This window comes from Phyllostomus discolor, chromosome 1 (genome assembly GCF_004126475.2).
Source record: "Phyllostomus discolor isolate MPI-MPIP mPhyDis1 chromosome 1, mPhyDis1.pri.v3, whole genome shotgun sequence".
Taxonomy (NCBI): Eukaryota; Metazoa; Chordata; class Mammalia; order Chiroptera; family Phyllostomidae; genus Phyllostomus; species Phyllostomus discolor.
The window spans coordinates 73,882,124-73,895,487 of NC_040903.2; the positions used below are offsets into that span (position 1 = coordinate 73,882,124).

General features: G+C 37.8%; 1 protein-coding gene across 12 annotated transcripts in view; it reads left to right on the forward strand.

Moving 5' to 3' along the window:
* Positions 1-13,364, forward strand: part of BEND7 (BEN domain containing 7) — an 86,816-nt gene that overhangs the window by 36,298 nt on the left and 37,154 nt on the right. For 8 of the 12 annotated variants that reach the window (XM_036024763.1, XM_036024749.1, XM_036024755.1 and 5 more), the window contains one exon: positions 10,680-10,905. The exons of 3 other annotated variants lie outside the window; for them this stretch is intronic. In XM_036024763.1, coding sequence (XP_035880656.1) covers positions 10,680-10,905 — 226 coding nt within the window. Of the gene's footprint in view, positions 1-10,679; positions 10,906-13,364 lie in introns of those variants that run through there. One more of the 12 variants, XM_028507850.2, reaches the window with a different exon arrangement.

Consider the following 13,364-nt stretch of genomic DNA (forward strand, 5'->3'; position numbering starts at 1 on the left):
ACTAATAATAAAAAAAGGAACAGTAGTGCTAATTCTCTTTTATAGATGCAAACCACACTGCTAATTAGGCTGCAGTGCCGTGTCATTTACTCTGTGTAATGATAGGTTAATGCTCTGCAAAGATTCTTCTATTTTAATATCATAGACAGAATGTTGTTTCAAGTCCAAGATGTTGGATGATATCTACAATACCCATCTGACTTACCACTTTATATCCAATGACCATGCACTAATTTTGTTAATAGTGTGCTGTATGTGCAATTGCATACTCTCTTTACAGTAGCTAAGTACCTCGATGTTGTAAACCCCAAGTAGTTGGGACAGTTCTTAAATAAGAATGAGTGATCTATTATTATCAAATTGCATAGAATGAGAATCTTGCTGAGAACTCCCACAGGCCTTTATGGGATTGCAGTTTGTCCCTACCTTTTAAATAAGAAATAAATTGCTGTTTTAAAAAAGTGTTCCCTTTCACATTGCACAGGAAGACAGTTTGCTAGCATGTATCCACTTTGGGTCTTTAATAAAGGGAGGCAACAAAAATAATCATCTTGTGACTTTTTTAGACCAGAAAAATCATTTGAACTTTTATTCAATCCTTAGTGTCAAAGATTTTTTGTTTTAGTTTTTTTTTTTTTAAAGATTGTTTTTATTTATTTATTTATTTTTAAAGAGGGAGGAAGGGAGGAAGAGAGGGAGAGAAACATCAATGTGTGGTTGTCTCGCGTCCCTCCCACTGGGGACCTGACCTGCAGCCCAGGCGTGTGTCCTGACCGGAAATTGAACTGGGGACCCTTCAGTTTGCAGGTCAACACTCAATCCACTGTGCCACACCAGCCAGGGCTGTTTTAGTTTTTATCTGTGAACACATGCTATAGTTGTTAAGAAGTTCTTCTAGACTAGAGCTTAATTTGAAAAAATCATTAATGATGATAGTGTCTTACCCTGGGCCAGTGAGTGCCTTTGATTCAATTATATTGCTATTGCAACTAAGGCTCTGGCTTCAAAACCCATGTAGATCACATGTTTGGAAGCCGAGGTAAATTACTCCCTAACACAAAGTACATTCAATCCTAAACAATTTTCTCAATACTTTAACATTTCCCTTAGCATTCTTTTTTGATAGGCATTGGTGTATCAGGAACAATCATTTGAGTTGTATAAAACATCTCTTACATGTGTTGATCTAATGCTAATAACTGAACTTATTCTCTTTAACTTTTAACTTCCAGATGTACTTCAAAGATAAATTGAGGAATAGCTGATAAAGGCCTTATATATGTTAGTGAAATAGAATTTTTTTATCTTTACCAATATCAGTATTATACATTAATTAATATACCAAATAAATATAATTTGCTTTTTATTCATAATTATTTTTTGCTAACAAGAGCTATTAAATTTAATAATGCACATTCATAATTGTCCACGAGAACTCAGTTAGGTGCTTATTCCATTGATGGAAGAATAACATACTTGTAAAGAAAAGCAAAATATATATGTGGATATTACTTGTACATTATTCAGCTGACAAGCTATTTGATTCATCTGTTCAGTGGAAACACACTGCAACTGGGAGACTGTGCAATGTGTCCTGTCATTGGGCAAAGACACTTTGTCCGTGGATGGTGCTCATTGGCATTAATGAGGCTGGGCTGTGACATCTCTGGTGGAGGACATCGACTCCTATAGGTGGACAGGACCCTCAGTGCTAAGGCATCCAAACTTAGGTGCCTTTTAGTCTTCTTATTACTTAGCCATGAGCTCTTTAAAATTTGGTGGAAGTGCAGAGGAGAAAACAAAATATATAATAATATTGTAGGAATTTTTAATAAAACAGATTGGATGGAAATTGTGTAATTGAAGATGGACTCTGAGCAGTACCCAGCATTGGGAGGGCTAGGTCCAAAGTTGTATGATTGACAAGTGTTCCAGTATTGCTAGAACAGCTGTCTGGCCAGCATTGGTAGCAGATGACGATATAAAAGCAGGGCGGGGCCAGTTGGTGAAAGCCATGGATTGACTTGCAAATGCCCTTGGCCTTTATCTTGTGGGCACTAGGGAACCATTGCAAGTTTCAAGTAGAGAAATAATCACACCTTTGTTTTAGAATGGAAACTGGAACAATGTTGTGGATGATAGATGGAAGACAATAACAGAGACACGCAAACCAAAGGGAGAGGCAGTCAGCCAGGCAGAGGCTGAGAGGGTCTGTGCTCGAGCAGTGAGCCTGAGGAGAAGAGATGAGAGATATTTGGGAGGTGCCTGTGCAGAGGACTTGGTGACTCAGTAGGAAGTAACCTCCAAATTTCTGTCTTGGAAAACTGGGTTGGTCACTAGATTGTCCTGACTTCTTTAACCAAGATAGGGAAAGGAAGAGCAGAAGCAGCCTACAACTCTGGATGGGAAGTAAAGTAGGTTTAGTATCCTCAGAATGCTGATTAGATATTTGGAGCACAGGAGAAAGACAAGAGTTGGAAGCAATGAAAAAATAACACATAAAATTTATGCTTTATAACTTTTTAAAAAATCAGTTTTAAATTATTATTTTTTAATAAATATTTTTTTATTTATTTTTAGGGAAAGGGGAAGGTGGGGAGAGAGGGAGAGAAACATCAATGGGTGGTTGTCTCATGTGACCCCTACCAGGGACCTGGCCCACAACCCAGGCGTGTGCCCTGACTGGGAATTGAACTGGCAACACTTTGGTTCACAGGCTGGCACTCAATCCACTGAGCCACACCAGCCAGGGTGTTTTATTACTTTTTTAAATGTAAAAAATACTATACAGTCTTAAAAATTCACAATGTATTATCTTTTTTTTTATGCTGTGACTTTTAAAGTCACCCAAATACAAATTTGTTCATCTATGCACAAACACAAACATAAGCACCCATGTGGGACTATAGATGGTTGCAGGGAGCACACTGATAATAGTTATCTGTGCTTAAAGGAGAAACAGCAGTGAGCTGTAAGCACAGCCTACTGCAGTGTCGACACCTCAGAGTCTTGTAAAAACCAGATAATACAGAGAATGTGGGAAAATCCTATTGCAGTGCCTTGCACATAACAGGTACTCAATACATGTTACCTTAGTCTGCAATTGATGAAACACATGGATTTGCGTTAAGTTTAATATACAAAATAAACTTATGAAACTTTGGGTCTAAGACTTGGCTTTAATTTAGAACCCTCCCCTCAATTTAACTCCCATTTTCTCATTCTTTTCTTGTTACCACCCCCCACAAAGCACCAATATAATTTCAACAGTTCTTCCATACAGAACTTTCTATACTGGTCTGTAATATTTGTTTACTATCCTTTGCTAAATAGTTACCGCATTTCATGCTTACTCTGCAGCATGATTATTATTGTCATTTTATAAATAAAGAAACCATGGCATAAAGGGCTTACAGCACAAGTTCACACAGCCAGAAGGGTAGAGTTGGTACTCAAACCCAGGTTAGCAGTGAGCCCTTCTCTGAGCTCAAGACCCAGGTGCTGTCCTATAACAGTTCGTGTACATGCCCGACACTCAGTAACTGTTTATGGGATGATTGTCACACAGAAGAGAACTGAAAGGTGAGGCCGTGGCTGTGCCCTCTCTCAGAAGTTTCTGGGTAGCAGAACGGAACGGTTAGGTGTACAGACTCTGAGGTCAGGCTGCCTGGGCCAGAAGCTCAGCTGTGTGACCCTGAGCAAGTGCACCTACCCTCACCTTCCTCAGCTTTCTCTCCATAAAATGGGGATAGTGACAGTGCTGATCTTACAGGGTTGGCTGCTGGAAGAGTTAAAGTAAGCTATGTAAAGTACTTTGAACGGTACCTAGTAAATTATAAGTGCTCAATAAATATTGATGCTTTTTCAACCTTAGCAGTCCTGGCTAAGCACCTTTATAGGGATGACTATAAGCATTTGTTAAGTTAACTTATGTGTACGTATAAATGAAAAAATAGACTTGAACAAATAGTGTTTTTTCAATAAAAGAATGTCCAGAAATGTTCTCTTTTGGAACAGGATTATTTGACCCATTTTTAATTAGCACATTAAATAAAATGGAAACCTAAATTACACAGACACAAAGGCAGGAACTCAAACTCAATTTTAGATTTAAGTAAAATACTTCACCCCTTCTTCATGAGTGCACAACTCAAACTCTACTGGTACTCAGACGAGACAGCTATGAATTTTTTACAGTGACTGTTTTCTCCTACTCAGTCAGATGTATTGGTTTGTGTTTTTCAGGGCAGATATATGCATGGCTTAGGCCTGTTTCTTCATTGTTACTTCTTGTTCGGCTTGTTTTTTGGCTTTGGTGAAACACTAGGATCAGTTTTTTAAAAACACAACATTTTTCTATGTATTGTAATGACCATGAATATTTTCCAGTAATCCAAAATTACACAAAAGTTATCAGAGGATAAATCTATGGACATCCATCAACTTCAGATACTTTCATCAATGTTTATTTTATGTCATTCTTAAATAATTTAAAATGCCTTGGTGCTCTCAACATAAGTAGCTTCTGAATTCAGAATTCGTTTTCTTAACGTCTTGTTAGCTCAATAAATAAAGTAATCCTCTGGGAACTAATAAAGTAAATCAAGCAAGCAAGCTATTTTTAAATATATTCATTAACACATTTAATTAAGGTAGATGTTTGTTAGTGTTAAGTTCCAGCCTAGACTGCCTATATTCAAATCCTTACCTCATCACTTATTAGCTGGGTAATCTTAAAAAGTTACTTAATACCTTTCAACTTTAGTTTTTACATCTGAAAAGTGGGGATAATAATAGTAGCCACTTTACAGGTTGAGAATTAAATTAAAAAACCCATGTAATGTGTGTTACTGGGGCCTGGAATATAGTAAGTAGCAAATCACATCAGTGATAGCACCATTTTCCAGGACGTGCTGAAATGAATGAAATAGTTCCTGCCCTTCAAGGAGCATGTGAGGAAGATATAACGATGATTAGGTTATAAGAGGACCTCAGCTCTAGCATAGGCTGTCCGAGCAGCATGAGGCCTGCAAGAGCAGACCTCTCCTCAGCCTGGAGGGGCAAGGACAGGCTCTCAAAGGTGGACATCTCCTTGGAGAAGCAATTTCGGTGGAGTTATGATGGAAAAAGCTAGGCTGCAGTGGTTAAAGTCTTCTGTGTTTGAACACTTGGCTCAAATATCTTTAGCATAAATCAAGCTGTAGTCCTAGAGTCATTGACCTTCCACCTGAGAAAGAAAAAAGCTAAAAACATTTCTGAAAGGCGTTGGAGTGTCTCATTATGCACGTGCATGAAGAAATTGTCAAGGAGCCCAATTGTATTGTCTTTTCTAACATTAAATTCTTAGTTCTACCAAGATTTTGTCCAATAAAAAAATCTATAAAGAATTGGCTCTTTAATGACTTCTTGTAATTTTTATCCTATTCAAAATTAAATATATGCTTGTATATAGATTACACATACTTTTTGGTAGAACTTTTGCCTGAGCATTTTTGCTCACTAGAGAGCGATCATCTTACCATGTTAGTCTTGATGTAGCACATCCAGTGTGGAGCCTGTGCCCCGTCGGCACCGATTCTCAGCTCTGCCAGCTCCCTGTGCCACACCTGCTTCATGCTGGCAGCAGCTGTGCTGGCTGGATCAACCAGCACAGAGGAGGCTTGCTTGTGGCCGTGATTTTGGAATAGCATTTAATAAATGGGAATAGTAATTCTTGCTAAATCCACTTGGAGCAGACCTGGCTTATAGGAAACCATTTTTTTTTTCCAAACAGAAATAGATCACGTTTGTGAGCAAAATCAAATCAATTATGGGGGGACGGGTTATGTTTTTAGAATTTTTTTTCATAAAGTTTATTTTCCTAGAAATATACCTAATATAATGCTAAATAAATATTAAATGAGAATAAGGATCAATATATATGATAGTATTGTGAACAGAAAGGCTAAATTCACAGCCTTTAGACGTCCTTATAAATTCTGTTATATGTTTTCAGTCCAAAAACAATCAGTTTTATACAACAAAATCTTGCCTCTTCAGTCACAGTTTTCTTCTAGGTTTCAGGCTGCAGCCAGTTTGGAACTTGACTAGCTAGCCTGCCAAGTATACAAACTATTGTGTCTAATTTATTCATTTACAATGGAAAATCTGGGGCTAGTGCCCAGTATGAATATTCATGCTCTGCTAGTTACTCTTTCAACCTATGACCACATACAGCTTTTTATGTCTAACTAAAATTTGGCATTAATAATACTTTATATAAAAAGCCTATATCACAAAAGTTCCCTCTGGGATTAATTTGTATCATCTCTTTCCAATTGTTTTACATATTTTTCTTTAGATTATACAGGGGAGTCACATGATATTCTCATAGGGACTTAGGGGAGGAAAGTTTGAACTTACCTGGTTAGGAGATCTTCCACCCAAGCTAGGTCTTGGCCCCATCTACAGCTGACCCTTAAAACATGGCAGGTAGGGGTGCTGACCCCACCCAATCAAAAATCTACATAAAACTTCTGACTCCTCGAGAACTTAACTACAGTTATCCCTCAGCACCCAGGGGACGGATTGGTTCCAGGGCCCCCTGTGAATGCCCAGACCCACAGATGCTCGAGCCTGCTGTGTAAAATGACACAGAACAGCACACACGGTCAGCCCCTCACATCCTCGGACCTCCACCATAGATCAGAAACAGGACAGGAATTTATGAAAACAATCCACAAGTTGACCCATGCAGTTTCAAACTCGTGATATTCAAAGGTCAACTTCTAAGCAAAGGGAGACCACAACTGAAATGGAAAGAGAGACAAGATAACATAATGTCCAGAAGCCTGGGTACAGGAACAGTTTTTAAGAGTCCTTAAGAGTTTTTGCCTCCAGAACTTCACTCAGTAAGATGTGCCTTATGCCACTGGATAAGGGAAAATCAACATTTGATACATTATTATGCTAAGTAGCTGAGGTACCTAAAATAGACCAGACATACATGAAAATCAGAATTTATAGTGGGAATTTAGACTCTTAGCTCTTAAAATGATAACTATAAATGTCATAAATTTTGCCTCTACTTTGGGTATCATCATTCAAAGATCTCAAGTATTTGATAGAATTTTTTGAATATATTATTACTTCAGTAACCAATAGATTCTGTAAATTAGTATGCTAGTGGTCTTCATTCAAGCATCAAATAGTGATTCTGTCAAAGGAAATCTGGTTTTTAAGGGGATGTTCATTTGGAATGGTGGTTTCTATCATAGCCATGATTAGTAAGCAGAGAAATCTCATTTAAACTAGAGACAGTAAACAAAAAAGAGATTCCAAAATGCAATTAAAGAATTGTATCCTGTTTTTAAATACACATACAAAGATATAGATCATTACATGGTAGTAATCCACTGTGGTTATATTTAGACAATGGAGGAAATAAAAAGGTTTCCAGTGAAAATTTGTGATTAATTAAATTAACCTGTTATCTTTCCTGTATGTCTCAGAAAGTAAAGCTACCCTATTATTTTTTAAAGAAATTGGTTTGCTTTGTGGCACCTCACAGATATAACGTTAGCGCCCATGCGCCACCAGCTAAGACTCTGCATGAGCGGAAGGACATGAAGAGCAAGAAGAGGGCAGAGATTTGTCACCTTTGCTTTTGCTGCTGCTGGCTGCTGCCTCAACTAGTAAAACTGACTTCTTTGTAAGGGGCTCATAACTGGGCAAGTTCGTGTCCCTTGATCTGGAAAGAATGCTTGAAAATAATATCTTTTTGGCAACAGAAGGTGGAACAGGAAGCATTGACAACTTCTGTTTTGGGATAGTGTCCCAGAAATCAGTGCTAAGGCATCCAAACTTAGGGAGTCTCTTGGCTCCACAGAAACTTTTAGATATTTAGTTTTAGGGCTCACAGCAGAGGCCAGAAACAGTAACTGCATTCCTGTTTCCTAAATCCTACCTCCAGAGCCCTGATAAAATGCCTTCCTGTTCCCTCCTGAACCCCTTCACCCCTCACCAGCCAAATGCTGCTTTATGCCCTTTATCTCTCTTATAGGTACCATTTATCACTTCTTACTTGTTGTATGTTAGGTATTTGTGTATGTGTTTCACCCACTGAGCCCAACTTTAAACTCCTCACACACGGAGGGTGCTCAATAAATGTGTATTGAGTCAGGCAGGTCCGTGTTCTCTGGGTGCTCTGCTCTCTGAGGCAGCACAGTACTGTTGTGAGAAGACTGGGTTGCTGAACCACAGCGCTCAGACTTTCAAACCCACTTCCTCATTTATACAGGGACAAAAAAATCACTAAATCAATACTAGCCATGTTGAATGAATTCCTGCATAGCCGTCTTGTGTACTCTGACAAATACTGTTGGGCTCTAACTGGCGGTTTGCACTCTGAATACACTGAATACAAAAGAGTGCACATTCTAATGAGAAACACAAACTCCCAACTAGATGAGTCCAGTGTGGAAAGGACTGTAAACCTAGCCCACAGAAAATACTGTGAGTGCGTGAAGAAAGGAGTGACTGGTTCTGCCTGATGGCTAGTTCAGGTCAGGGGACCCAGTCCTACGAGGTGAGTCCCAAGGGAGGTTCTGGGAATCTCAGAGGTCAGGAGGCTGAGTGTTCAGAGCCTATGTGATGACACCAGAGGTGTGTGAATAAGACAAGTCGGTATCTTTCCCTTCCCTCTCTTACAAGTTTAAGAGCTTCTGTTTCTCCCTAGACTCTCAAATAGCTGTGAGTAGCTGTTTCTACAAAGCAGACAGGAATTCTTTTTTCATTACTTTCAAATGATATCGAAGCACTTGGAAAAAATCTGCAATCAGTTCATTTAGAACAAAATGTTTAAACTCAGCCATAGAATGTGCAAAATAAAATTCTGGTTATGAATGAAACTTCGTCTGAGATTATGATGGTAAAATTCTCTCAATCCTAATATTTCTACATAGAATCACTCAAATATGCACTGAGTGCCTGGGGTGTGCCAGCGTTTGCTCTGGGAGTTGGGGGTCCAGCCCCCAGCTCCCATCAGTCTCCTCTACCGACCTTTATCAGATGCAAAAGTGGGGAAACAGTCTGACAGCACTGTTTTCACAGTGATATTTACCAAGCATTCAGAGACCAAAAGTGGGACGGCAGAGTGAAACAGAGAAATGAGATGTCTTTCTGGACAATCCAGTGGGGAATTCCCTTTGGGAGGGGCAGGGCCCAAACTCCTTCCCATGTCATCTGAATAATTCAAGCCCTTCTCTGAGACCTCTTTACTCTGACCATAATGTGCGAGGCATTTTGAAAAGCAGTAAGACAAAAATAATAATTTCTATTTTCTTCTCCAGGAGAAAAAACTAATCCCGAATCCTCACGTTTCTAAAATGATTTAGAAAACCTAAAGTAGTGCCAGGTTTGCAAAGTGATAAATGTGGTAACTGAGAATAAGCTTTTATAATACCTCTTACTTAAGTGAGGTTTCCTTTGGAACTTTTTTAATGAAAGCTTACCAATTACATTTCTTCATATTAAAGTTACTGTTTTAAAGTCATATTGTGACCAACAGTGAATGACTTACCAGTTTAGATTATGATTAATGAACTTTTATCTGTTGGACAATAATTTATTGAGTGCCTACTATGTGCCAGGCTCTAGAGACACCAAAGTGGAGTTCCAGGTATCTGGAAGTGCCATGATCTGATACATAATTCTAATACAGTATAGTAAATACACTCGTGTAAGCATTTCTGATAATTAGCGGTGACAAAGAACACACTGCTGCCTCCTTGGAATGAAGGAGTTAGGGAAGGCCTTGAAAAAGAAATGATGTGAGGTGGGTGGAAGGATGAAGAGGCGGGTTGTAAACATCCATGGTGTTATCCCAGAGAATGTATTATTAATGTTTGAGCATATGCGGTTGAGTCCAAGTTGAAAGGCACCTTATAGGTCTTCTGACCCAGTGTCCCAGACATGAAATTCCTGACAGGGACAAATGTGACTGGTGCACTGGTTTTCCAGTGGTACTCTGGGGTGTAGCTTCAGATTCCCCCCAAAAGGAGGGATCGACGTGGGTTTAAACTGCCTGGGGCACCTGTCCATCATTTATATTTATTTCGTGTATTAGTTTACATAGGTTTTCATTGGGGAAAAATAATACAGTTCCACAGCTAAAAACCACTGGTCCAGTACAAAGAGCATGGGTCTTGTGGGAGAGCTCCATATCTGTGTCCTTAGGCAAATGAAATTAAATTGTTTAATGTAGGAGAAAGAGATCTGTCAACTGTAATGCACTGAGTACATTTAAATTATTTTTAAATCATTTGGGCCTAAGTTCCTTCATTTAAAAAATTAGAGTGTTTCACCCAGAAGTCTCAAGTCCCCTATAGCTCTGGAATGATATGATTTTGCCATTATCCAGCTTTCCCTTGACTATTTCTAAAGATAAGAATGCTTTTACAGTGTGCTACTTTCCTTTGCTTTTGACAAGACTTAACATTGAAATTGGAGCATCTTGTTTTGTGAACCATAACTAGTTGTTGGTTTTCGAGGTTGCAAATACTGACACACAAAGCTGAGACTGTGTGGTTTGCAGGCTGTGGACATTGCAATAGCTAGTAATGTTTTTTTTGTTGCACATGTGCCCAAAGTCAAATGCTTCAAATCTTGCTTTTAATAAAATATTTATGTTCTTTTGGTAGCCAGAAGTGCAACTTGCTGAAGGCTTTGATGTGTTTATGCCTAAATCTCAGCTGGACTCTATATTGTCAAACTACACTCGCTCAGGAAGCCTTCTGTTTAGAAAACTGGTGTGTGCATTTTTTGATGACAAGACTTTGGCTAACTCCTTACCCAATGGGAAGAGGAAAAGAGGACTGAATGACAACCGGAAAGGACTAGACCAAAATATTGTGGGTGCAATAAAAGGTTGGTCTGCATCATTTCATTCTATGGGTTCTTTGTTGAGCTTTGCTTCATTCCATAAAGATGCAGCTGAAATTGTAGTAGACTACATAGAGGCTCATTTAATGGGCCGTTGGCAGTTTACCCATTGGCATGGCTTTTGAGTGTGAGCTCTGTAACTCACCACCCCAGTCACCACTAGAATTTGATAAATCAAGGTGATGTTCATCTGTTAAAACCATAATTTGAGAGCTAGTTTGATCTACTGCAAAACCTGAAAGAAGCTGTTTTGTAATTGATTTTAAAAACGAAAGTATTTTTCCTCTCAGTAATTTCTAACCAAGAACTTTATCAAATATGATCTCAACTTAAATTTTAATTATAAATAAGAATGAGGCTGCGATGCTTCTTTTGAAAATAAAGAAAAATAGTTCTCTCCAAAGGCCAGAAGTTGCTTTTAGAAGGTCGCTGGTTCTAAAGACATTTTAAATGTAAGTGAACCCACTGTGAAATGAACCCTGTGCATCTCTACACTCTCCTGGTCTCCTCTGCTCTCCTGGCGTGGTGACATGAAGTCATGTCAGTCACATGCAAAGATCATGGGTCTCTTCTCTCCCTCCTGTGAAATGTATCTAAGTTCCACTGCATTACAGTAGTCATGCAAGTGCATGTATAAGTAGATACTCCTTTACATCCAGTTCCACATCCTAGACCTCTTCTTAATTTTAAAATGTTCTCACTTAGGTCTCTGATAGATGTTATTGAAGGTAATAGAAGTATATAAATGTTATTTTTAAAAGACTGTAAATAAATTATCAAATATAAACACAACTATCATGAAAATGAAATTGTGGATCAGGCCTTAATACCAGAATCACTGCCTCAGTGCCTACATTTCAGCTTGTGGGCTGGGACCTGAATGCAGAGGTCCTTCTCTCCCCGCCCCTGGTCCCCATCATTCTGTGGAATGAGTAAATCAATTTAATAGTACTTAAAGGATAATGGAAAACCCACAATTAACTTTACAAAATAATACAATTTTTAAATGGAGTCAGCAAGTTCCAGACATTTTGTGTTCATGTCCAGAAGGACAGAAGCCTTCATTAACAGAAAAATTTTCATTCTTGAACAGAATATTTTCCACTTAAAAGTAGCAGTTGAGTTGTACTATGAAAAGCTACAGAGGTATCAAAGTCAGTGTCATTTCTGAAAAGAATGATTCAGCCTGAAGTGACACTAAAAACAAGAGTACAGAATTTGAAAAATGGTCAATGATGTAACTAGAACCTACTGAAGTGAAGAAGGTCCCATTTCGATTTAGTGTGGCGGGGCCTTCTGGAACATGAAGGTCAAGGCTGATGATGCTTTTCATTGCTGAAGCTTTTAAACAACTGAAAGGTAGTCAGTATTTGCTTTAATTTTCTTTTTTTTCAGGATGGTATATCAAGATTATGAAAGTGTTTGGAAATTGGGGAATCATAAATGACCATGTTCCAATTTAATAATAATAGAAAAATTACCCTAATAATAGATGGTAGTAAAATATATCCTTACAAGTAGACTAATATGGGTTTACTCTATCATTTTCAATCTAGACTGGACATCATACAATAGTTTGAAAAAATATATTACAAACAGAAATAGAGAAAATGTCTTAATTGTCTTCACAGCCCTACTCTTTACCAAGAAATAAATATGGCAATGAGGCTTCTGCTCTCAATGCAAAATAAAACAAATTATTCAAATCAAAGAATTTAAAGGGTCTTATAGAGACTCTTCTTATATTGTTGAATTAACTCATCATTAAAATTCTTTCAGAACAACAAAATAACTATGAAACAAGACAGATATCTCCTGAAAAGCCACTAACAACCTAAGTCAACAAATATTGTATATTCACTTGTTTCCTTGCAGTGTTTATTCATAGATATATTTTTATTTTGTTTTTTGCTGATTACAAAAATAATACATGCTTGTAAAAATTCCAAACCATAAAAGTATAGACAGCTGAAAGGCCTCCTTATTTTTACTCTGTAGAGGGTCCTGTGTATCTTCCTATAATATCTATTTAAAATATGAATGTGGTATCAGATTTGTCTTTCTTATAAGTACTTTCTCTTTGTACTGGTCAGTAAGCATTCTTTCCTGATTTATTCTGATAATTTCTTGTAAGCACCTTGAGGACAAGCTTTGTTTTACATATTTTTTATTGCTTGTTGCACTTCACTGAAAGTTTCATACAGAGTAGGATTTCTGTAAATATGTGTTGGGTGATTGAATACACATAGGTTCTTATTTTTCATCTTGACTTTGGCCTTATTTTATTGACCTAAGGGCCTAGTACTCAACATGAATCCTCATGTCTTCTCACAACTGATTTGTAATGATTAACATCAAAACAGTTATAAATTTCTACCAGTTAATAAAATGCCATGAAAGAAAAATAAAGGAGACCAAAGTTGAATATAAATTTGAATTCACAT